Source organism: Carcharhinus amblyrhynchos, chromosome 15 (assembly GCF_965287045.1).
Source record: "Carcharhinus amblyrhynchos chromosome 15, sCarAmb.v2.hapA, whole genome shotgun sequence".
In the NCBI taxonomy this organism is placed as follows: Eukaryota; Metazoa; Chordata; class Chondrichthyes; order Carcharhiniformes; family Carcharhinidae; genus Carcharhinus; species Carcharhinus amblyrhynchos.
Window position 1 is genome coordinate 11,155,770 of NC_137338.1, and position 26,686 is coordinate 11,182,455.

Sequence of the window (26,686 nt, forward strand, 5' to 3'; positions counted from 1 at the left end):
GCTGTGGCTGTAGCACTGTATTCTGCACCCTGTCTTTTCCTCCACTATGTACTCTATGAACAGTATGCTTTGTCTGTACAGCGCGCAAGAAACAATACTTTTCGCTGTATCCCAATACACGTGACAATAATAAACCAAATCAAATCAATGCCACCCTCGTGAAAGCATACCCGTAAATTGGGTGAGGAATTAAAACAGCACGCCGTGCGAAAATGATAAAATTGTCCATGAAAATCAACATTTTTACCTGGTATGGTGACAGAAATTTCGCTACGAAATGCATCAGTGATGACACTTTGCAGGGCGGTCTCGGTGACATTGGAGTTACTGCTCAGGAAGACGAGGAGATTTGCTAACACACTGCCATTTTGGAAACCAACAATGGTGATATTAAACGCTTTATCATCCAGTTTGTTTTGTCCAAATGGTACTACCTATAAAGGAGGAAAGCACGAATGTTATTTTCCCAGTAGCGAGCAGCTCAAATTGGTGTGTTCTAAATCAACTCATTCAGCCGCTCCATTTGTGTCAAACACGATGGGCGAGGCTCCCAGCAGTGTGCTTCCCGCCAGCAGGAGGTGGCGGGCTGTTCTTACTCGTGGCGGGATTCTCCGATCCTGCTGCTATCAGTGGGAATTCCTAATGATGTCACCCCAGGCCAGCAGGAAACCCATGGCTGGAGTTGCGCTGCCTTCGGAATCGGGGAATCCGGCTGGCGGGAATGGCCGGGGAATTCCGGCCAATGGTCTTTGTCTGAGACCCATCAATTTATTGTAAAATTTGCAGAATACTTTGGAATACTTGCATTGGCTCCATGTAGCTTTTTTCTCCCCATGGGACGTGAGAGTTGCTAGCAAGGCTAGCATTTGTTGTTTGTTTTAGAAACATAGAAACATAGAACATTACAGCACAGTACAGGCCCTTCGGCCCTCAATGTTGTGCCGAGCTATGTCCAATCCCAAGATCAAGCTATCCCACTCCCTATAATTCTGCAGTGCTCCATGTGCCTATCCAATAACCGCTTGAAAGTTCCTAAAGTGTCCGACTCCACTATCACAGCAGCCAGTCTATTTCACACCCCAACCACTCTCTGAGAGAAGAATCCACCTCGGAGATCTTTCTTATATCTCCCACACTGAACCTTATAGTTATGCCCCCTGATAACAGCTACATCCACCCGAGGAAATAGTCTCTGCACATCCACTCTATCAATCCCTCTCATCATCTTATAAACCTCTATTAAGTCGCCTCTCATCCTCCTCCACTCTAAAGAAAAAGCCCCAGCTCCCTCAACCTTTCCTCATAAGACCTACCCTCCAAACCAGGCAGCATCCTGGCAAATCTCCTCTGCACTCTCTCCAATGCTTCCACATCCCTCCTATAGTGAGGTGACCAGAACTGAACACAATATCCCAAATGTGGCCTCACCAACGTCCGGTATAGTTGCAGCATAACCCCACGGCTCTTAAACGCAAACCCCCTGTTAATAAGCACTAACACACTATAAGCCTTCTTTATGACTCTATCCACTTGAATGGCAACCTTCAGAGATCTGTGGATATGAACCCCAAGATCTCTCTGTTCCTCCACATTCCTTAGAACTCTGTCATTGACCCTGTATTTTGTATTCAAGTTTGTCCTACCAAAACGAATCACCTAACATTTATCACACTTATTAAACGCCATCTGCCACTTTTCAGCCCAGCTCTGCATCCTATCAATGTCTCTTTGCAGCCTGCAAGAGCCCTCCACCTCATCCACTACTCCAACAATCTTGGTGTCATCAGCAAATTTACTAACCCACCCTTCAGCCCCTTCTTCCAAGTCATTGATAAAAATCACAAAAAGCAGAGGACCCAGCACTGACCCCTGTGGTACACCGCTGGTAACGGGCCTCCAATCTGAAAATTTTCCCTCCACCAACACCCTCTGTCTTCTATGAAATAGCCAGTTACTTATCCAATTGGCCAAATTTCCTTCTATCCCACACCTCCTTATCTTCTTCATGAGCCTACCATGGGGAACCTTATCAAACGCCTTACTAAAATCCATGTATACGATATCAACTGCTCTACCTTCATCCACACACTTAGTTACCTCCTCAAAGAATCCAATCAAATTTGTGAAGCAGGACTTACCCCTCACAAAACCATGCTGACTATCCTGGATTAAACTGAATCTTTCCAAATGGTCATAAATCCTATCTCTCAGGACCCTTTCTGTTAACTTACTGACCACCGAAGACTAACTGGCCTATAATTACCAGGGTCATTCCTATTTCCTTTCTTGAAAAGAGGAACAACATTTGCCGCCCTCCAGTCCTCTGGCACTATCCCTGTGGACAGTGAGGACCCAAAGATCAAAGCTAAAGGCTCCACAATCTCATCCCTTGCCTCCCAAAGTATCATAGGATGTATACCATCTGACCCAGGGGGTTTATCCAGCCTCAGGTTTTTCAAAATTGCTAATACATCTTCCCTCAGAACATCTACTTCCTCCATCCTATCGGCCTGTATCATGCACTCCTCCTCGAAAACATGGCCCCTTCCTTGATGAACATTGAAGAAAAGTGTTCATTCAACGCCTCACCTATGTCTTCTGAAAATTTTGTCATTTCTTCTTCCTCAGGATGAGGACATTATTGGCTCGGCAAACATTTATTGTCCATCCCTAATTGTCTCAAAAACGTGGTGGTGAGCAACCTTCTCGAACGGCTGCAGTCCATGGGGCAATACAGCGGTTAGCACTGCTGCATCGCAACTCCAGGGATCTGGTTGCAAGTACGGCCTTGGGCGACTGCATGGAGTTTGTACATTCTCCTCATGTTTGCTTGGGTTTCCTCTGGGGTGCTCCCAGTTTCTTCCCACAATCCAAAGATGTGCAGGTTAGATAGATTGGCCATGCTAAATTACCCCTTAACGTCCCAAGATATGCTTGTTAGATGGATTAGCCATGGTAAAATGTGTGGGGCTACCGGGATAAGGCAGGAGACGGAGTTTGGGGTAATATCTTGTGTCAGAGAGTCGATGCAGGTTCGATAGGCTGAATGGCCTCCTTTTGCACTGTAGGGTTCATAGAATTATAGAATCATAGAAACCCTGCAGTACAGAAGGAGGCCACTGGGCCCACCAAATCTGCGCCAACAACAATCCCACCCAGGCCCTAACCCTGTAACCCCCTGCATTTACCTCACTAATCCCGCTGACATTAAGGGGCAATTGAACATGGTCAATCAACCTAACCCTCACATCTGTGGGAGAAAACTGGAGCACCCGGAGGAAACCCACGCAGACATGGGGAGAACATGCAAACCCTACTGAACACGTTTCTCCTGATTTAAACACCTAATCAATTTTGTCCTTTTAGTTCTAAATGAATGTAAATGTCAGGACAGCCAAGAGGATCTTTATCCAACCTGGCTACTGACTGAAAAACATTTGAACAAAATGTACATATGAGTTTATCAGATTCCACCTTCTTCCCTCTTCAACCTCCTTCCAAATTTCCCCCGTACCACTCCGCAGGTACCATCTCTTGGTGGCTGGAATCTTGTCTCAACAAGGCTCCGATTGGAACTATGAAACAAGGTTTGGTTGAGGGGGAGTTGAGGGGGTTGAGCTATAAGGAGATGCTGAATAAACTAGGCTTGTACTCGTTAGAGTTTAGAAGAATGAGGGGAGATCTCATTGAGACGTATAAGATGATGAATGGGATGAATAGGATAGAGGTGGAGATACTCTTCCCGCTCAGAAAGGACAGTAGGACTAGGGGGCACAGCCTCAAGATAAAGGGGGGGGCGGTTTAGAACGGAGTTGAGGAAGAACTTCTTCACTCAAAAGGGTGGTGAATCTCTGGAATTCTCTGCCTGTTAAAGTGGTGGAGGCTGCCTTGCTAAATATTTTTAAGACGTGGGTTGATGGGTTTTTGACAGGCAAGGGGATTAAGGGTTATGGGGAGAGGGCGGGAATGTGGAACTGAGCCACGACAGATCAGCCATGATCTTATTGAATGGCGGGGCAGGCTCGAAGGGCTAGATGGCCTACTCCTGCTCCTATTTCTTATGTTCTTATGTTCTTATGGTTTTAGGGCATGAAGTTGTTTCACTTACTGTGTCTCGGATGTTAGCTGATAGTGCCTTGTACGCTCCACTTGCTGGATTTTTTAGTTCATTGCTGAATGTCTCGGACTTGAACGTGATGATTGCCTTGAACATTTTCTTGGCTGTTGGAACAATAATCACCCAATTATCAGTCAGCCAGCTACCGACCTATTTGTGTGAAACATAATGGGCAAGTTTCTCCCAGACGTTCCCACCGACAGGAGGTAGCGCATTGTTTGATTCTCTAATCCCACCGCTGTCAATGGAAATTCCTATCGATGTCACCCCACATCAGCGGGAAAACCACAAGGTAACGGCTGGAAAATCCCGCTGGCAGGAATGGTCGGAGAATTCCAACCAATGATCGTTTCTTGAGGCCTGTCACTTTATTGTAAAATTGTACACCGTAACCAACGTTGATCACTACTCAGCGGAACTGGTGACCTCAACCCTAAACATTAACTCTGCCCGAATCTTTCCAGCTGTTCAGTCCGGTGGAACCTTCTGGTCCCGCCAACAGCACAGCCCTCACCGCGAGCTTTGCAGCGGCATGGTGTGGAATCAATGGAGTCCCATTGACTGTGGCTGGAACCAGAGGATCATGCCACTGGCTAACAGCGTGCCACCACCCGCCCTGAGTAACACACCGCAGGGAGGCCAGAGGATCTTGCCAACTTTAGTCACATTTTGGTTTACTGTGTTAAGTTTCCTTTAGTTTCGGGCATTTCCCCCCTTTTTGGGGTCACTCTCCTTGCTTAATCTGTTTGCTTAATTTTAATTGTTTTCACCAAGGAGTAAATGGGCACCTTACCCACCCCAATGTTATTGAAAAGGGGTCGGGGTGGGCAATGGGTTACCCATTGGCACCAGCCAAGTTGATTTCAATGGCCTTTTCCTGCTCTGTGGTACGAGTGATGATGTGGAGATGATGAAGGGGCAGTGGTCTGAAAGCTTGTATCAGTGATGACAGGGATCAAAATACCTAGACTGTACCATAGCTTTAGTAAGAAGTCTCACAACACCAGGTTTAAGTCCAACCAGTTTATTTGATAGCAATCCCATTTTGAGGTGGACTTTAACCTGGTGTTGTGAGACTTCTTACTGTGTTTACCCCAGTCCAACGCCGGCAGCTCCACATCATAGCTTTAGCCCAGGGTCAGTAAGGCTACTTACAGGGGCAGTCTGTATTCAGGCATTTAAGCAATGCACAGGTATCGTTCTGCATGAAACAGTTGTATGGATCTGCAGGTACAAAGAGGAGAAGACAGTCAATATTGAATATAAATTCCTGAGCAGAGTTGGTGTAACTTTTCTTCATTAAGAAGTGACAGTTGTCACTTCCGTTTGGTACGAATTCGTCTCGGGGGCACTGCAAGTTAATGTTAAGGGAAATTAAACGGAGTCAAGGCAGGTTAAAAAAGCAAAGGAGAAAAGAGAATTTTATTAATGCAGTGAGTGGCTGTGATCAAGAGAACATATCCATTAGGAACACTGAAAAGAGGTTTGGACATGCACTTGAATAGAAAACAAAATTCAGGGTAATAAGGAAAGAACAGAGGAGCAAGACTAACTGGACAACTCTCCCAAAGAGCCAGCAAAAAAATGATGGGCCAAATGGTCTCATCCTGTACTGTCTCATCCCATCATTCACTATCACTGTTTTGCACTGATTCCCAAAAGACATCTTTACCCCAAGAGTTTCATTTGCAACAGCTATTCTGATAAAATTACTAATACAGCCACACGCTTTAGTTTACAGCTGTCCATCATAATGGGGGGAAACGGGGCAGTGCAGGGGGTCATCATTGCTTTTCTGCTCTCAGTATAATGTTTTCCCATTAGGATCTCAGTGCTTTTTCCAGGATGTAACAATGTTATTGATAAGAGGATAAGACCAGACGATGCAGGAGCAGAAGTTGGCCATTCGGCTCATTGAGTCTGCTCTGCCATTCAATAAGATCATGGCTGCTCTGATATGATAATTGTCAACTCCACTTTCCCACCTTATCCCCATAATCCTTGATGCCCTTATTGATTAACATCTGTCATTCTCAGGCTTGAACATTTTTAACAACCCAACCTCTTTATAGTCCTACAATAAAAAATCCATCAATTCACAACCCTCTGAGAAAAGAACTTCCTCCTCACCTCTGTCTTAAATGAGCAACCCTTTACACTGAGATTGTGCCTTCTGATCCCAGACTCTCCCACAACAGGAAACATTGTCTCAGCATCTATTGTGCCAAGCCCCCTGAGAATCTAATGGGTGGGATTTTATGGCCTCGCTCATCCTGAAACTGTAAAATCCCACCAGAGGTCAACCGACCTTTCCACTGTATGGCCCCTGCCTTCTCTGATTCCTGTGATGGGCAGGGCGGTAAAATTCTGGTCCATATGTCTCAAAAAGGTCACTCCTCATTCTCCTAAACTCCAATGAGTACATGTCCAACTTGTTCAACCTATCCTCCATGAAAGTCTCTTCATTCCTGAGATCAACCTAGTGAATTTTCTCAGGAGTGCCTCCAATGCCAATATATCTTTCCTTCGATATAGGGAACAAACCTGTTTTCAGTGTTCCAGGTGTGGTCTAACTAACATCTTGTATAGTTTTAGCAAGACTTCCCTATTTTTATACTCCATTCCCTTTGAACTAAAAGGCCAATATTTCACTTGCTTTTCTTATTGCCTGCTGAATTTACAAGCTAGCTTTTTGTGATTGATGCATGAGGACCCCAAATCTCTCTGTACTGCAGCTTTCTTCACTCTCTCCATTTGAATAATATTCAGTTTCTTTACTCTTCCTACCAAAGTGCATAGCTTCCCATTTTCCTACATCACATTCCAACTGCTAGGTTGTTGCGGATTCACTTAACCTGTTAATATCCCTCTGCAGACTCTGCGTAGTCCTCACTACTTCCTTTCCCCACCTATTTTTGTATCGTCCACAAACTTGGCAATAGTATGTTCATTTCTCTTATTCAAGTTATTTTTATACACTGTAAATAATTGTGGCCCCAGCACTGATCCCTATGGCTTACTTACAAGTTGCCATCCTGAAAATGCCTCTCTTATCCCAACTCTTTGATTTCTATCAGTTAGCCAATGCTCTATCCATGCTAATATGCTACCCCCAACACAATGGGCTCTTATCTGATGAAGTACATTTTAAGAACATAAGAACATAAGAAATAGGAGCAGGAGTAGGCCATCTAGCCCTTCGAGCCTGCCCCGCCATTCAATAAGATCATGGCTGATCTGAAGTGGCTCAGTTCCACTTTCCCGCTTTCTCCCCATAACCCTTAATTCCCTTGTCTGCGAAAAACCTGTCTACCCGTGTCTGAAATATATTTAGCGAGGTAGCCTCCACCACTTCAACATGCAGAGAATTCCAAAGGTTCACCACCCTTTGAGTGAAGAAGTTCCTCCTCAACTCCGTTCTAAACTGCACCCCCCTTATCTTGAGGCTGTGCCCTCTAGTCCTGCTGTCCTTTCTGAGCGGGAAGAATCTCTCTGCCTCTACCCTATCCATCCCCTTCATTATCTTATACGTTTCTATAAGATCCCCCCTCATCCTTCTAAACTCCAATGAGTACAGACCCAGTCTATTCAGTCTCCCTTCATAGTCTAACCCCCTCATCTCTGGTATCAGCTAGTGAACCTCCTCTGCACTCCCTCCAAGGCTAAAATATCCTTGCGCAAGTGCGGCGACCAAAACTGCACACAGTACTCCAGCTGTGGCCTCACCAGAACCCTGTACAGTTGCAGCAAGACCTCCCTGCTTTTATATTCTATCCCCCTCGCTATAAAGGCCAACATTCCTTTTGCCTTCTTGACCACCTGCTGCACCTGCAGACTGGGTTTTTGCAACTCATGCACAAGGACCCCCAGGTCCCTCTGCACTGTAGCATGCTGCAGCTTTTCGCCTTTTAAATAGTAATCCATCCTACTATTATTCCTGCCAAAGTGGATAACCTCACACTTGCTAATATTATACTCTATCTGCCAGGTCCTCGCCCACTCGCTCAGCCTATCCAGATCCCTCTGCAGACTTTCCACACCCTCCATGCAATTTGCTTTTCCACTCATCTTCGTGTCATCAGCAAATTTCGTCACCCTACACTCAGCCCCCTCCTCCAGATCATCTATATAAATGGTAAATAGCTAAGGCCCCAGCACCGATCCCTGCTGCACTCCACTAGTTACCAACTGCCAATCCGAATAGCACCCATTGATACCAACTCTCTGCCTCCTATTAGACAACCAATCCTCTATCCACGCTAACACCTTACCCCCAACTCCATGCCCCCTAACCTTCTGTAACAACCTTTTGTGCGGCACCTTATCAAACGCCTTTTGAAAATCGAGAAACACTATATCCACCGGTTCCCCTCTGTCTACCGCACTAGTCACATCCTCATAGAATTCCAATAAATTTGTCAAACACGACTTCCCCTTAACGAATCCGTGCTGCGTCTGCTCTATCAAACAATTCTCCTCTAGGTGCCTCACTATTTCTTCTTTGATGACGGATTCAAGCATTTTTCCAACAACAGACGTTAAATTAACCGGCCTATAATTCCCTGCCTTTTGCCTGCTACCTTTTTTAAACAGTGGCGTAACATTAGCCATTTTCCACTCTTCCGTGTGGTACCTCATCAAACGCTTCAATATTCGATGAGAGTTATATGTATGAGTTTATTTGATATTTACCTCAGCAAAGCATTTTAACGATGAGTGCGCCCATAACATCTCAACTGGTTAAAAATAAAAGCCCTGCTAATGTGTCACTGTGGCATTTGTTACTTACAGTCTCATGCTTAAATTAAGCACAACTCATAACACACTTAAAAGCCCTTTTGGCATCATCAATAGACAATCAAATTATAATACTTGAAACCAACATACAGAGAAAGGAACACCAGGCAATCATTTTAAACATCCACGCATTAATTTCACCAAGAATTATTTTCTGTATATATTCTTTCAATCTTCCATACTTTCCCATCGTTCCTGCTTTAAACAGTTCCGATCCTTACCTTGGCACTGTGTCCCTGGGTTTGCCGGATTGTTATCGACAATCCCCGGGAAACAGCTACAGGAGAAATTCCCTGGAGTGTTCGTGCAGACGGATAAATCAGAGCACGTGTTCCCAGTCCGACACTCGTCAATGTCTGAAACAAGAATTAGATCGCAGCTATCAGGGTAAATGTAACTTTAACCAGTGATCTAGAGTAATATTGAAATCAAACAATGTCCTACCTTCACATATCCTCCCAGGTACACTGGGGCTTGTGTCGTTGAACCCAGCGTTACACTCACAGGTGTACGTTGAGTTGCGTCTGATACAAGTTCCATTGCCTGAACAGTCATTCTGCCCTGACTGGCAGCTGTCTCTCGCTGGAACAAAACATAACACAAGAAAAATGATTGAAATATCCTAAGCAATGTCTATAACACTACATTCTGCACCCTCACCTTTCCTTCTCAATGAACAGTATGCTTTTCCTGTATAGTGTGCAAGAAACAATGCTTTTCACTCTATACTAATACATGCGACGATATTAAATGAAATCAAAATCAAATCAAAGCTTTTGGGAGAAGCTTGGAGTGAAAAAGGAACAATCAAAGCAACGTCTGGGACCCATGGCAGATAGGAAGCCTTCAGTGCAAATGCAAATTTGTCTATATGAAGCAAGAATATAAATCAGAATTATGGCCATTGGCTGTGTGCTGAAGGCTTTGAAAAATATGCCCCATATTTCATCAGAATCATCAATGTGTTAACAGGATGGTTTGACATTGTATTGAAGAAAACAAGCATAATATAGACATTCATACATAGAGTCATAGACCTTTACAACATGGAAGCAGGCCCTTCGGCCCAACTTGTCCAGGCCAGCCCTTCTTTTAACCCTAAGAAACCGATTGCCCATGTTTGGCCCATACCCCTCTATAACCATCTTACCCATGTCTAAATGCTTTTTAAAAGACAAAATTGTACCCACCTCTACTACTACCTCTGGCAGCACTCACCGTGTGAAAAGAATGTCCTCTGGATCCTTCTGTATCTCTCCCCTCTCGCCTTAAACCTATGCCCTCCAGTTTTAGACTCCCCTATCTTAGGGAAAAGATATTGACTATCTATCTGATTTGTACCCCTCATTATTTTATAGACCTCTATAAGATAACCCGCAAGTCTCCTACACTCCAGAGAAAAATGTCAAGACTATCCACGCTCTCCTTATAACTCAAACCATGAAGTCATGGTCGCATCTTAGTAATTTTACATCAATCTTGATGCTGTAACAAACCTAGTCAAGCTATGTTGTAACATATAAAACTAGGGTCAGACCTGAAACACTGATCTCGTCAATCATGGAACATGACCTTACAGTCTTCATTTCCATTGCACTTCATGGGGATTTATTTCATTGAGAAACAACTGTTTTTGGACTTCTGACTGAAGGTGATACATATTGGCAATAAAAATTGATCTATTTGTTTGGACAAAGTCCTACCCACCCCACCCCACCTCACCACCCCCCCCACCACACCCCACCAACACTAAAATTCACACTTAATGTTTTCTAAACCATTTTCAACTACATTGCTTTCTGTTGGCAATCTACCCTGGCCAACAGCAAACGATTGAGTTGTTCAGTGTAATACAGCCGAACTGTTATGTTGAGATGATTTTCATCTCAGAGAATGACATTTCTTTCAATCAAACTGTATCAAATTTGGCAACAAAAACTAATTACCTGTAGGAAACTGTCAGGCCCTACACATTTTCTCCTCCCACCTGCCTCTTCCCACCAGCGGGATCTTCTGGGCCTGCCGACTGTCTACAACCCACCGTGACAGGGCTGGAAAATGTCTGAACCAACTCTCAACGGACCATATCCGCCTCGAGCCCATTCTTTGCCAAACCTAGAGAAGTTTACTTGCTTCAGGCTTCAATTCCTCTTGGCGATTTCAGGCTCCTAAAACCCAAGCTCACCATCAGTTTGCCTCTCTCTTTAGACAGGGCAAAAGTCTACGTCCTTTCACTTCATGTTTACAATCTAGAGAAATACATTCTTCTTGATATTTGTGAAGTCTTATGAAACCTCTATTTGAAATGCTGGTGTTACAATTCCTTACCCACAATGTTTGTGTTTAGAAGATCTACATTGTACTGTTTACTGTTGTTCAAGGATGTAGTGAGTGTTTCTCCGACACTGTCTGTGGTGACGTTGACATTTGTTGACACTGCAACTGTAAAATTCACACGTACACTTCCTTCGTAAATGGATATAATAATAACTACAATTTTCTTTTCGTTGTATAAATACTTCATTCTTGGATTGAATCCATCCACCAGCTGAAAGAGAAAAAAGAGATAGCCACTTTCAACATTTGCCTCTTCACCGTCTCCTCTCCTGACCCTCTATCCAACAACATGAACATTGGGAATGATATAAAGTCTTTCCGCAGTCAGCCATTGTTCTAATGCCTGCAAAGATCTACAAGAGACGGTGCAATAATTCGCCAAAGATTCTTAGACAGCACCTTTCAAAGCCATGACAACTTCCATCTCGAACATGGAACATAGAACACTACAGCACAAACAGGCCCTTCGGCCCACAAGTTGTGCTGATCATATCCCTACCTACTAGGCCTATCTATAACCCTCAATCCCATTAAATCCCACGTACTTATCCAGAAGTCTCTTAAAAGATCCCAAAAAGTTTGCCTCCACCACCACCGACTGCAGCCGATTCCACTCACTCACCACCCTCTGTGTGAAAAACTTACCCCTGACATCTCCTCTGTACCTACTCCCCAGCACCTTGAATCTGTGTCCTCTCACAGTGACCATTTCAGCCCTGGGCAATAGCCTCTGAGAATCCACCCGATCTATACCTCTCAACATCTTATACACCTCTATCAGGTCACCGCTCATCCTTTGTCTCTCCAGGGAGAGAAGACCGAGCTCTCTCAACCTATCTTCATAAGGCATGCCGCACAATCCAGGCAACATCCTTGTAAATCTCCTCTGCACTCTTTCAATAGCTCCCACATCTTTCTTGTCGTTCTTGTCGAAGGACAAGGTCAGCAGATAGATGGGAAGTTCCCCTCCAAGCCACTCACCATCCTGACTTGGAAATACATCATTGTTCCTTCACGGTCGCTGGGTCAAAATCCTAGAATTCCCTCCCTAACAGCACTGTGGGTTGACCCACAGCACATGGACTGCAACATTACAAGGGGGCAGCTCACCACCACCTTCTCAGGAGCAACTAAGAACTGGCAATAAATGCTGGCCAGCCAGCAACGTCCATGTCTCATGAATGAATAAAAAGAAATGATGGGATAACTAGCTTTGTTTCAGTTGATGGCCCCTTTGCCTGAGAGCTGAACTCTTGTGGGTTCAAATGCAACTCCAAATCTGGGAGTATATTCCACACTGAAACCTCAGGATGGTAATAACAAGGCATTATGTTACATGAAGTTTTGTTATAGGTTTAATTGTAATTTAGTGATGGATGCCTTTGGTCTCTTGACAGAGTCGAATTAAAAACAAGGAATTGTCATATCAACATTTGACTCCTCTTAACTAATTATTTGCCTCGTTGTATTCTTGCGGATGTGATTGCTTGGCTGCCAGTATGTGAGCGCAATCCCTTGTGTACAAAGCACTGTTCAGAATCTCTTGAGGTGTGGAGGGAGTCTATCGTTACCACCTTAACAGGGTAGTCTGATGGGTTGAAGCTGGTGCTATAGATTCCACATCTCTTATCTCGCATCATTATTTCTTTTTTTTAACATGAACCATTTTTAACATAAATCTCTTCATGTAGCTCAACTGATCACGGTGGCTTGGTGGTGGAATTCTTCTCTTCTTCATCAGAAGGCTGTGGGTTTTGGTCCCATGCCAGGCATTTGAGTACACAATACACATTCACACTTCGGTGCAGCTGGGGAGTGCTGCACTGTTGCAGGTGATGTCTTTTGGTTGCTAAGGAAAGTGGGGGGGGAGCGTGGGTGGTGGTGTCCAGATGACAAAAGGGCTTGGTGCAATCTTTCCAATCTTCCTTATATACTGTGGATTTGCCAGAAGATTTGGAGAGTGGCAAACCTGACACCTGAAAGGTGGTCCCCAGGTGACCAGGGAGATTCTACCTGAGGTTTTCAAGAAAGAATTGTGAGCGTGTTCTCGGCCAGAGCAGAATGACACTCAGTCGCTAAGCTACTCAATGCAGTATGACCAAACATTAAACAGATGGGCTAGCAATTTATCTTGAGTAAAAGTTGACATAAGAATGAGGAATCAGTGAGTCAAGTGAATGTCCCACCACACTTAAGAAATGACTTACGTCTTTAGTGAAGTTTTTTTCAAACTCTTTGAACTTTTGACTTGTTTTGTTTTCAAGTTCAGGATCAAAATTCACATTGGTAATTCTGGTTGACACCACCAGTACAGCAGCATCTTTGAAAAGAAACAGAAATTACATGGATAATTATAAATTTCATTCATGTTGCTATAGCTACAGGTCTGAACGGCATCACTCTGTGGTTATTTATACCACTGTCACTATTATAATTTACAGAGACAAGATTTTGGTCTGCTTGCCAAAGCTTGGGATTTGTCCTTTTGATTCCAGGCACCCCAAACTAAGAAGTTTGCTGTACGGTCCCCTAGCTTGGACTCGGGAAAGGGTTTAATGCATTTGGAACCAAACACAAAGCTTAATTTGAATCAAATTATCAAATTATTCTTAATGCTGTTAGGTTAAAAGCTTTTGCCTGCGTGTATTGGGAGATTCTGATCTGTGGGGGTTGCTGTAGGGTGCGGTCTTGACTGCCGTTCGCACCAAGCTTCCTCTGCAGCCAGAATCTGATGGCCAGCCAAATCTCCATTCACTGCAGCGGGATGGGAAAATCCCACCGGCGTGAATGGTGATGAGATTCCGGCCATAGACATTTGGGACACCATGAGCGGGATTTCCCGCCCGAGGTCAACAGGCCTTTCCAAGGTCTGCCCCTCATCCACTCTGAATCCTGTGGTAGGCAGACCTGGAAAATTCACACCCACATCATTGACAGTGCTGGAAAATGCTCAGGGAACAGCTGTCGGAAGTGAGGAGAACAAGCACATTTTGGTTGCCAAATCAGTCCAGAAAGCTGTCAGCAGTTCTATTTTGGAGTTTCATACTCCAGCCGATGCCCTCTTTTAATGAAGATACAACATGGCCTTCCACTGCCAACCTCATCATCTTGGGGTTACAGCCCTTGTCACCAGCTAAGTGATGTGTAGCACAGGGACAGACACAGGAAATAGTGGGTGAGAAGGAAATGGAAGAGTCATCCCCTTCCTGGACTGACTGTCCATGGAGAATTCATCTGATTGTAATCACTGTGAAGGGTGAGATGCAGGGAAATCTCTTCACTGAAAGGGTTCTGAATCTTCAGAATTCACTATCTAGGGGTTTGTGGATTCTTCATCATTAAATATATTTGAGGCTGAGATAGATGCATTTTTGATTTCTCAGAGAATTAGGGATATGGGTCTGGAGTTGAAATTGAAGAATAGCCATGATCATATTGAATGGTGGGGTAGGCTTGATGGGCTGTATGGTCTACTTCTGCTTATCTATAATAACCATAACCCCAATTTCCCAGTCTCTAATAATCTTACATTTTTTTCATTTGTTCATAGGGTGTGAGCATCTCTGGCAAGGCCAATCATTGTTGTCCATCTATGATTACCTTTGTGAAAGTGCCACTGACCCACCTTCTTGTACCACTCTGTCCGTGCAGTGTACACCCATCCATAATGCTCTTAGGTAAAGTTAAGCTTATTTATTAGTGTCACAATGAGACTTACATTAATACTGCAATGAAATTACAGTGAAAATCTGCTAGTTGCCACACTCCGGTGCCTGTTTGGGTACACTGAGGGAGAAGTTAGCATGGCCAATGCACCAAACCAGCACATCTTTGGATTGTGCGAGGAAACCAGAGCGCCGGGAGAATGTGCGGACTCTGCATATACAGTGACCCAACCCGGGAATCGAACTGGGGTCTCAGATGCTGTGAGGCAGCTACGCTAACCACTGTGCCACTATGCCACCTGCAGGCAACAAGTTCCAATATTTTAACCCAGCAATGATGAAGGATAACAAACCAAATCAGGATGTGTGATCTGGAGGGGAACTTCCGGCTGTTTATCTGCCTGTGTGCCTGCTACCCTTGTCCATCTGGCTGGCAGAGGTTGTGTATTTGGAAGGTGTTGTCATGGGACTCTTTGCAAGTTGCTGTGGTGCATCTTGTGGATGGTAACTACAACATTCATAGCACACTGCAAGTGGAGGGAATGATTTTTTAAGGTGGTGAATGGAGAACTGACCGAGCAGCCAGCATTTACCCTGGCTAGTGTCAAGCTTCATGAGGGTTGTAGATGCCTGGAGAGTGGTGTAAAAAGGCCCAGCTTTCATCTCATAGCTTGGACTTGGTTTTTGGAGGGGATAGGCTATCAAGTTTCACCATGTTTTCTAGCTAAAGCCATTGCGGTGTTATGGGAATGATTCATATTCATGATTTAGTAACTGTTGGGAATTTTGTTAAAATATTTGGAATAAGGAAAGTTGCTCAGCCTATCCAAAACCTGCGTGTGATTATTCCAACATGGATTTCCTCTCTTGGTTAGGTACATGCTAGATTTTCCCTCAGTGTACCCGGACAGGCGTCGGAATGTGGTAACTCGGAGATTTTCACAGTAACTTCATTGCAGTGTCAACGTAAGCCAACTAATATATAAACTTTCAAACTTTTCCTACTTTCCAGTGTAATTTGCATCATCCCAGATGTGGAAGGTAGCTCTTCAGGATTGTACATCTAATTTAACAGGTAAGAAGCACTCTGCTACATTTTCAATGCATCATTGGCTCCCTAAGCTGTCAACAACATGGACCCCTAAACTGGGTCACACCACACAGCTGCCCCAGCACTGGGGTTCCAGTTATTCCAGCCAACAATCATCTGACAGAGCAGTGGGAAGAAAGGCAGCATTATAATGTTTGAGAAATCTACCTGTCCTGACGGTCTTTGTAATTTTTTGCAGTTGGCCTCCTGTTGTTGTGCTAACCGTAATCAGATATTCAACATCAAGCTCAAGGTCGGTGAACTTGTATGCGTTTTCCTCAGTTCGATTCTCTGGACGTTCGGAGATTTTGACCATGAAAATTGGCCGCTTCACCGCATTGTTTGTGTCCCAGGTAATAGAAATTGTGTCGCTTTCCACTTTTATCAAATTAATGCGAATGAACTTCAGTGGACCTGTTAAAAAAAGACACGCGTCAAGCACCAGCATCTGAATCATTGACATCCTGAAGAGTTCATTAAAATAAAAACCACATTGAGGTAACTTGCACGGTGGCCTGCTGGGAAAAATAACAAACTGGAGAGGAATAACGCAGTGGCATACTCAGCAACAAATGGGTTGAATGTAATATTTCATAATGTAACGAAATTTCTTATCACTGTGCAAAAAATATACTTGATTTGCTTTGATTTGTTACTGTCATATTGTCACGGAGAGGAGGAGACATTGTTTCACCCAAAACAGGAAATAGTTGATGCCAAAATAGAATAGAGGGGAGTATGGTAGGATGAGAGAAGAATTGGCGAATGTGGACTGGGGGAGCACGTTGGAAGGTAGGTCTGCTGAGGAGCAGTGGAGGATCTTTAAGGAGATCTTTCTTGGTGCTCAGCAGAAATTTATTCCGATGGTCAAAAAGGACCGTAGGAGGAGAGGTAATAAGCCGTGGATAACGAAGGAGGTGAAGGAAAGTGTTAAATTAAAAGCGGAGGAATTTAGAGTAGCTAAGAGCAGTGGGCGAGAAGAGGATTGGGCAAGGTTTAAATGTCAACAAAGATTGACAAAGAAGTTGATAAAGGAGGGTAGGAGAAGCTATGAGGCTGGGCTAGCACTTAATATAAAAAAGGATAGCAAGAGTTTTTATAAATATATAAAAAGGAAGAGGCTGGCTAGGGTGAACGTTGGTCCTTTAGAGGATGAGAAAGGGGACCTAGTGGTAGGGGATGGGGATATGGCTAAGGTCTTGAATACCTTTTTTGTTTCTGTCTTCACGGAGGAGGACGTGAATAATTTGCCGGGTGTTAGCGATGGAAAGGTGGTAGGACTGGAGGGTCTTAATGACATTACTGTTACTAGAGAGGTGGTGCTCGACAGACTGGAGGGGCTGATTGTGGACAAGTCCCCAGGACTGGATGGAATGCATCCGAGGGTTCTGAAAGAAATGGCGGAGGTGATAGTGGATGCCTTGGTGGTTATTTTCCAGACGTCGCTGGATTCCGGGGAAGTGCCGGAAGATTGGAAAACAGCTAATGTTACACCGTTGTTTAAGAAGGGTGCCAGGCAAAAGGCGGGGAATTATAGGCCGGTTAGTTTAACGTCTGTGGTAGGTAAAATGTTAGAATCCGTCATTAAGGAGGAAATTGCGAGGCATCTTGAAGGGAATTGCTTGATAGGGCAGACGCAACACGGTTTCATTAAAGGGAAGTCGTGTCTGACAAATTTACTGGAGTTCTATGAGGATGTGTCTAGGGCAGTGGATAGAGGAGAGCCGGTGGATGTGGTCTTTCTGGATTTTCAGAAGGCGTTTGACAAGGTACCTCACAAGACGTTATTGCAGAAGGTCAGGGGACATGGAGTTGGGGGTAGGGTGTTAGCGTGGATAGAGGATTGGTTGTCAAATAGGAGACAGAGAGTGGGGGTCAATGGGTGCTATTCGGATTGGCGGTTGGTGACTAGTGGGGTGCCCCAGGGGTCGGTGCTGGGGCCTCAGCTATTTACCATTTATATAGCTGATCTGGAGGAGGGAACCGAGTGCAGGGTGTCGAAATTTGCTGATGACACCAAGATTGGGGGAAAGGCAAATTGTGCGGAGGGTGTGGAGAGTCTGCAGAAGGATCTAGATAGGCTGGGCGAATGGGCCAGGAAATGGCAAATGGAATTTAATGTTGGCAAGTGTGAGGTGGTCCACTTTGGTAGGAAGAATGGTAGGAAGGACTATTACTTACGTGGCGAAAAACTGCAGCAGGCGACGGTGCAGAGGGACCTCGGGGTCCTTGTGCATGAGTCGCAAAAACCCAGCTTGCAGGTGCAGCAGGTGGTCAGGAAGGCGAATGGGATGCTGGCCTTCATAGCAAGGGGGATTGAATATAAAAGTAGGGAGGTCTTGCTGCAGCTGTATAGGGCATTGGTGAGGCCGCAGCTGGAGTACTGTGTGCAGTTTTGGGCGCTGCACCTGCGCAAGGATATTTTGGCCTTGGAGGGAGTGCAGAGGAGGTTTACTCGGCTAATACCGGAGTTGAGGGGGTTGAGCTATGAGGAGAGGCTGAATAAACTAGGCTTGTACTCGTTAGAGTTTAGAAGAATGAGGGGAGATCTCATTGAGACGTATAAGATGATGAATGGGATGGATAGGATAGAGGTGGAGAGACTCTTCCCGCTCAAAAAAGACAGTAGGACTAGGGGGCACAGCCTCAAGATAAAGGGGAGGCGGTTTAGAACGGAGTTGAGGAGGAACTTCTTCACTCAAAGGGTGGTGAATCTCTGGAATTCTCTGCCCGTTGAAATGGCGGAGGCTGCCTCGCTAAATATTTTTAAGACGCGGGTTGATGGATTTTTGATAAGAGAGGGGATTAAGTGTTATGGGGAGAGGGCGGGAAAGTGGAACTGAGCCACGACAGATCAGCCATGATCTTATTGAATGGCGGGGCAGGCTCGAAGGGCTAGATGGCCTACTCCTGCTCCTATTTCTTATGTTCTTATGTTCTTAAAACATTGAATGCATTCAAGAGGCAGCTGGGTATAGCACTTAGTGCAAACAGGATCAAAGGTTATGGGGAGAAAGCAGGACGAGGCTACTGAGTTGGAAGATCAGTCATGATGTAATGAACGGCAGAGCAGGCTCGAGGAGTTGGATGGCCACCTCCTGCTTCTACCTTCAATGTTTGTGTGTATTGGCATACAGTGAAAAGTTTGTTACGCGCAATATGGGCAAAGCACACCGTTCATAGGGAAGAAAAGGGAAGAGTGCAAAATGTGGTGTTCCAGTCATAGCCGGGATGTAGAGAAAGGTCAGCTTAATATCAGGTACCGAAAGAGAAAATGCTGGAAAATTTCAGCAGGTCTGGCAGCATCTGTAAGAGAAAAAGCTGACATTTCGAGTCCAGATGACTCTCAGTCAAAGCTAAAAGGCATACCAAAGTCATCTGGACTCAAAACGTCATCTCTTTTCTCTCCATACGGATGCTGCCAGACCTGCTGAGATTTTCCAGCATTTTCGCTTTGGGTTTCAGATTCCAGCATCCGCAGTAATTTGCTTTTATCCAGTGTTTAATATCAGGTGGGTCCATTCAAAAGCCTGATGGCAGCAGGGAAGAAGTTGTTCTTGAGTCGGTTGATACGTGTCCTCAAACATTTGAATCTTCTTCCCGACGGAAGAAGGTTGAAGAGAGTCATTGCAGCAAACATAAGAGGATATAACCCATCGCCCCAAGCCGGTGCATCAATTCCATGCATTCTGCACCGTGACAGCCTTCACCCAACCCCGGTTAATCGCAAGAGGGAAGCGCAGGGAGAAAACCTCAGAGCACAATCCAGTCTTGTATCCAATATTGTATCCATCAGACATCACTTTTCTCCCCAGGAAATTCCATGATTCCAACAGTTTACATTCTCAAATAGAAGCACATCTGCTTCTTAGTTGTAACTCTCAATCTTGCAACTCATTCATGCTTTTAAAGAGGATTAGTTGCCACACGTCAGAGGCCCAATATTCCAAGTTTGTAACGTTGGCAGAAAGTTTCATATCCGGCACTTAATATTTGATAGCAGGTGTTGGAAATTGAGCATAAATTACCCACGAGTTAACAACTGGCAGGCTGGCCTGTAAAAGTGGCCATAATATATTTTGCTTCTGTGACATGGTAATAACCCACAAAAATATCTGAATGTAAATAAACTTTTAAAATTTCCGATCAAGTTTGAACTGTAATTAACAGGCTGCCAGAACATAACGGCCTCATGTTAGAGAGCTTTACGTGTTCTGCTACAGACAAGGATATCAAATAGAGAAGTAGGCTCACCTGATGAAACAGAGGTCGAAGTAGTAGGTGTAGAGGTTGTCTCACTTGGTACGGGCGAACTACTTGATGCGCTAGAAGTCAAAAGAGCAGGTGTGGTGGTTGGGAGGTTTGTAGTGCTGGATATAGGTGTTGTGACTGTAAGAAGGGACACAGTTGATGAGCTGGATGTTCTCGCGGGCGTTGTCGTCTCTGGAACGCTTGACGAAGTGGATGTTTCAGCCGGTGATGTGGAAACTGGCACATTTGGTGAACTAGACTGTCGCACTGTTGATGTGGAAACTGGCACAGTTGGTGAACTGGATTGTAGCGCAGGCGACGTGGAACCTGGCATATATGGGGAACTGGTTGGTTGTGCTGGTGATGTGGAAGCTGGCACACGTGGTGAGCTAGTTTGTTGCACGGGTAATGAGGAAACTGGAACATTTGGTGAACTGGTTTGCTGCGCAGCCGATGTGGAAACTGGCACAATTGGTGAACTGGATGGCTGCGATGGTGATGTGGAAAGTGGCCAATCTGGTGAACTGGATTGTTGCACTGATGATGTGGAGACAGGCACATTTGGTGAACTAGATGGTTGCGCTGGTGATGTGGAAAGTGGCACATTTGGTGAACTAGATGGTTGCACTGGTGATGTGGAAAGTGGCACATTTGGTGAACTGGATGGTTGTACTGGTGATGTGGAAAGTGGCACATTTGGTGAACTGGATGGTTGCGCTGGTGATGTGGAAATTGGCACATTTGGTGAACTAGATGGTTGCGCTGGTGATGTGGAAACTGGCACATTTGGTGAACTGGTTGGTTGCACTGCTGATGTGGAAAGTGGCACATTTGGTGAACTAGACGGTTGTGCTGGTGACGTAGTCACTGGCACATTTGGTGAACTGGAGGGTTGTGCTGGTGAGGTGGAAACTGGCACATTTGGTGAACTGGATTGTTGCGTTGGTGGTGTGGAAACTGGCACATTTGGTGAACTGGATGGTTGCGCTGGTGATGTGGAAACTGGCACATTTGGTGAACTGGATGGCTGCGCTGGTGATGTGGAAACTGGCACATTTGGTGAACTGGATTGTTGCGCTGGTGATGTGGAAACTGGCACATTTAGTGAACTGGATGGTTGCACTGCTGATGTGGAAAGTGGCACATTTGGTGAACTGGATGGTTCCACTGGTGAGGTGGAAAGTGGCACATTTGGTGAACTAGATGGTTGTGCTGGTGATGTGGAAACTGGCACATTTGGTGAACTAGATGGTTCTGCTTGTGACGTGGAAACTGGCACATTTGGTGAACTAGATGGTTGCACTGGTGATGTGGAAAGTGGCACATTTGGTGAACTAGATGGTTGCACTGGTGATGTGGAAAGTGGCACATTTGGTAAACTAGATGGTTGCACTGGTGATGTGGAAACTGGCACATTAGGTGAACTAGACGGTTCTGCTGGTGATGAGGAAACTGGCACATTTGGGGAACTAGATGGTTGTGCTGAAGATGTGGAAACTGGCACATTTGGTGAACTAGATGGTTCAGCTTGTGATGTGGAAAGTGGCACATTTGGTGAACTGGATGGTTGCGCTGGTGATGTGGAAACTGGCACATTTGGTGAACTGGATGGTTGCGCAGGTGATGTGGAAACTGGCACATTTGGTGAACTGGATGGTTGCGCAGGTGATGTGGAAACTGGCACAATTGGTGAACTAGACGGTTGTGCTGGTGATGTAGTCACTGGCACATTTGGTGAACTGGAGGGTTCTGCTGGTGATGTACTCACTGTCACATTTGGTGAACTAGACGGTTCTGCTGGTGATGTGGAAAGTGGCACATTTGGTGAATGGGATGGTTGCGCTGGTGATGTGGAAAATGGCACATTTGGTGAACTAGATGGTTGCGCTGGTGATGTGGAAAGTGGCACATTTGGTGAACTAGATGGTTGCACTGGTGATGTGGAAAATGGCACATTTGGTGAACTAGATGGTTGCGCTGGTGATGTGGAAAATGGCACATTTGGTGAACTAGATGGTTCTGCTTGTGATGTGGAAACTGGCACATTTGGTGAACTAGATGGTTCAGCTTGTGATGTGGAAAGTGGCACATTTGGTGAACTGGATGGTTGCGCTGGTGATGTGGAAACTGGCACATTTGGTGAACTGGATTGTTGCGCTGGTGATGTGGAAAGTGGCACATTTGGTGAACTGGATGGTTGCACTGGTGATGTACTCACTGTCACATTTGGTGAACTAGACTGTTGTGCTGGTGATGTAGTCACCGGCACATTTGGTGAACTGGAGGGTTGTGCTGGTGATGTGGAAACTGGCACATCTGGTGAACTAGACGGTTCTGCTGGTGATGAGGAAACTGGCACATTTGGTGAACTAGATGGTTCAGCTTGTGATGTGGAAAGTGGCACATTTGGTGAACTGGATGGTTGCGCTGGTGATGTGGAAACTGGCACATTTGGTGAACTGGATTGTTGCGCTGGTGATGTGGAAAGTGGCACATTTGGTGAACTGGATGGTTGCGCAGGGGATGTGGAAACTGGCACATTTGGTGAACTAGACGGTTGTGCTGGTGATGTAGTCACTGGCACATTTGGTGAACTGGAGGGTTGTGCTGGTGATGTACTCACTGTCACATTTGGTGAACTAGACGGTTCTGCTGGTGATGTGGAAAGTGGCACATTTGGTGAATGGGATGGTTGCGCTGGTGATGTGGAAAATGGCACATTTGGTGAACTAGATGGTTGCACTGGTGATGTGGAAAGTGGCACATTTGGTGAACTAGACGGTTGCACTGGTGATGTGGAAAGTGGCACATTTGGTGAACTAGATGGTTGCACTGGTGATGTGGAAAGTGGCACATTTGGTGAACTGGATGGTTGCGCTGGTGATGTACTCACTGTCACATTTGGTGAACTAGGCTGTTGTGCTGGTGATGTAGTCACCGGCACATTTGGTGAACTGGAGGGTTGTGCTGGTGATGTGGAAAGTGGCACATTTGAAGAACTAGATGGTTCTGCTTGTGATGTGGAAAGTGGCACATTTGGTGAACTAGATGGTTCTGCTTGCGATGTGGAAAGTGGCACATTTGGTGAACTAGATGGTTGCACTGGTGATGTGGAAAGTGGCACATTTGGTGAACTAGATGGTTGCACTGGTGATGTGGAAAGTGGCACATTTGGTGAACTAGATGGTTGCACTGGTGATGTGGAAAGTGGCACATTTGGTGAACTAGATGGTTGCACTGGTGATGTGGAAAGTGGCACATTTGGTGAACTGGATGGTTGCGCTGGTGATGTGGAAAGTGGCACATTTGGTGAACTGGATTGTTGTACTGGTGATGTGGAAACTGGAACATTTGGTGGACTAGACGGTTGCACTGGTGATGTGGAAAGTGGCACATTTGGTGAACTAGATGGTTCTGCTTGTGATGTGGAAAGTGGCACATTTGGTGAACTGGATGGTTGTGCTGGTGATGTGGAAACTGGCACATCTGGTGAACTAGACGGTTGCACTGGTGATGTGGAAACTGGCACATTAGGTGAACTAGACGGTTCTGCTGGTGATGAGGAAACTGGCACATTTGGGGAACTAGATGGTTGTGCTGGAGATGTGGAAACTGGCACATTTGGTGAACTAGATGGTTCAGCTTGTGATGTGGAAAGTGGCACATTTGGTGAACTGGATGGTTGCGCTGGTGATGTGGAAACTGGCACATTTGGTGAACTGGTTTGTTGCGCTGGTGATGTGGAAACTGGCACATTTGGTGAACTGGATGGTTGCGCAGGTGATGTGGAAACTGGCACATTTGGTGAACTAGACGGTTGTGCTGGTGATGTAGTCACTGGCACATTTGGTGAACTAGACGGTTCTGCTGGTGATGTGGAAAGAGGCACATTTGGTGAATGGGATGGTTGCGCTGGTGATGTGGAAAGTGGCACATTTGGTGAACTAGACGGTTGCACTGGTGATGTGGAAAGTGGCACATTTGGTGAACTAGACGGTTGCACTGGTGATGTGGAAAATGGCACATTTGGTAAACTAGATGGTTGCACTGGTGATGTGGAAAATGGCACATTTGGTGAACTAGATGGTTCTGCTTGTGATGTGGAAACTGGCACATTTGGTGAACTGGATTGTTGCGCTGGTGATGTGGAAAGTGGCACATTTGGTGAACTGGATGGTTGCACTGGTGATGTACTCACTGTCACATTTGGTGAACTAGACTGTTGTGCTGGTGATGTAGTCACCGGCACATTTGGTGAACTGGAGGGTTGTGCTGGTGATGTGGAAACTGGCACATCTGGTGAACTAGACGGTTCTGCTGGTGATGAGGAAACTGGCACATTTGGTGAACTAGATGGTTGCACTGGTGATGTGGAAAGTGGCACATTTGGTGAACTGGATGGTTGCGCTGGTGATGTGGAAACTGGCACATTTGGTGAACTGGATTGTTGCGCTGGTGATGTGGAAAGTGGCACATTTGGTGAACTGGATGGTTGCGCAGGGGATGTGGAAACTGGCACATTTGGTGAACTAGACGGTTGTGCTGGTGATGTAGTCACTGGCACATTTGGTGAACTGGAGGGTTGCGCTGGTGATGTACTCACTGTCACATTTGGTGAACTAGACGGTTCTGCTGGTGATGTGGAAAGTGGCACATTTGGTGAATGGGATGGTTGCGCTGGTGATGTGGAAAATGGCACATTTGGTGAACTAGATGGTTGCACTGGTGATGTGGAAAGTGGCACATTTGGTGAACTAGACGGTTGCACTGGTGATGTGGAAACTGGCACATTTGGTGAACTAGATGGTTGCACTGGTGATGTGGAAAGTGGCACATTTGGTGAACTAGATGGTTGCACTGGTGATGTGGAAAGTGGCACATTTGGTGAACTGGATGGTTGCGCTGGTGATGTACTCACTGTCACATTTGGTGAACTAGACTGTTGTGCTGGTGATGTAGTCACCGGCACACTTGGTGAACTGGAGGGTTGTGCTGGTAATGTGGAAAGTGGCACATTTGAAGAACTAGATGGTTCTGCTTGTGATGTGGAAAGTGGCACATTTGGTGAACTAGATGGTTCTGCTTGCGATGTGGAAAGTGGCACATTTGGTGAACTAGATGGTTGCACTGGTGATGTGGAAAGTGGCACATTTGGTGAACTAGATGGTTGCACTGGTGATGAGGAAAGTGGCACATTTGGTGAACTAGATGGTTGCACTGGTGATGTGGAAAGTGGCACATTTGGTGAACTAGATGGTTGCACTGGTGATGTGGAAACTGGCACATTTGGTGAACTAGATGGTTGCGCTGGTGATGTGGAAAGTGGCACATTTGGTGAACTGGATTGTTGTACTGGTGATGTGGAAACTGGAACATTTGGTGGACTAGACGGTTGCACTGGTGATGTGGAAAGTGGCACATTGGGTGAACTAGACGGTTCTGCTGGTGATGAGGAAACTGGCACATTTGGGGAACTAGATGGTTGTGCTGGAGATGTGGAAACTGGCACATTTGGTGAACTAGATGGTTCAGCTTGTGATGTGGAAAGTGGCACATTTGGTGAACTGGATGGTTGCGCTGGTGATGTGGAAACTGGCACATTTGGTGAACTGGTTTGTTGCGCTGGTGATGTGGAAACTGGCACATTTGGTGAACTGGATGGTTGCGCAGGTGATGTGGAAACTGGCACATTTGGTGAACTAGACGGTTGTGCTGGTGATGTAGTCACTGGCACATTTGGTGAACTAGACGGTTCTGCTGGTGATGTGGAAAGAGGCACATTTGGTGAATGGGATGGTTGCGCTGGTGATGTGGAAAGTGGCACATTTGGTGAACTAGACGGTTGCACTGGTGATGTGGAAAGTGGCACATTTGGTGAACTAGACGGTTGCACTGGTGATGTGGAAAATGGCACATTTGGTAAACTAGATGGTTGCACTGGTGATGTGGAAAATGGCACATTTGGTGAACTAGATGGTTCTGCTTGTGATGTGGAAACTGGCACATTTGGTGAACTGGATTGTTGCGCTGGTGATGTGGAAAGTGGCACATTTGGTGAACTGGATGGTTGCACTGGTGATGTACTCACTGTCACATTTGGTGAACTAGACTGTTGTGCTGGTGATGTAGTCACCGGCACATTTGGTGAACTGGAGGGTTGTGCTGGTGATGTGGAAACTGGCACATCTGGTGAACTAGACGGTTCTGCTGGTGATGAGGAAACTGGCACATTTGGTGAACTAGATGGTTGCACTGGTGATGTGGAAAGTGGCACATTTGGTGAACTGGATGGTTCTGCTTGTGATGAGGAAACTGGCACATTTGGTGAACTAGATGGTTGCACTGGTGATGTGGAAAGTGGCACATTTGGTGAACTGGATTGTTGTACTGGTGATGTGGAAACTGGAACATTTGGTGCACTAGACGGTT

At 45.5% G+C, this 26,686-nt stretch overlaps 1 protein-coding gene across 1 annotated transcript in view; it reads right to left on the reverse strand.

Annotated features, from left to right (window-relative positions):
• The window catches only part of LOC145353509 (uromodulin-like 1), a 176,204-nt gene that overhangs the window by 39,749 nt on the left and 109,769 nt on the right, over positions 1–26,686 (reverse strand). Inside the window, exons 13-16 of the mRNA XM_080204318.1 lie at positions 9,136–9,270; positions 5,273–5,341; positions 4,109–4,221; positions 248–434 (exon numbers count right to left, since the gene is read on the reverse strand). Of these exons, the coding sequence (XP_080060444.1) occupies positions 248–434; positions 4,109–4,221; positions 5,273–5,341; positions 9,136–9,270 (504 nt within the window). The remainder of the gene's footprint in view (positions 1–247; positions 435–4,108; positions 4,222–5,272; positions 5,342–9,135; positions 9,271–26,686) is intronic.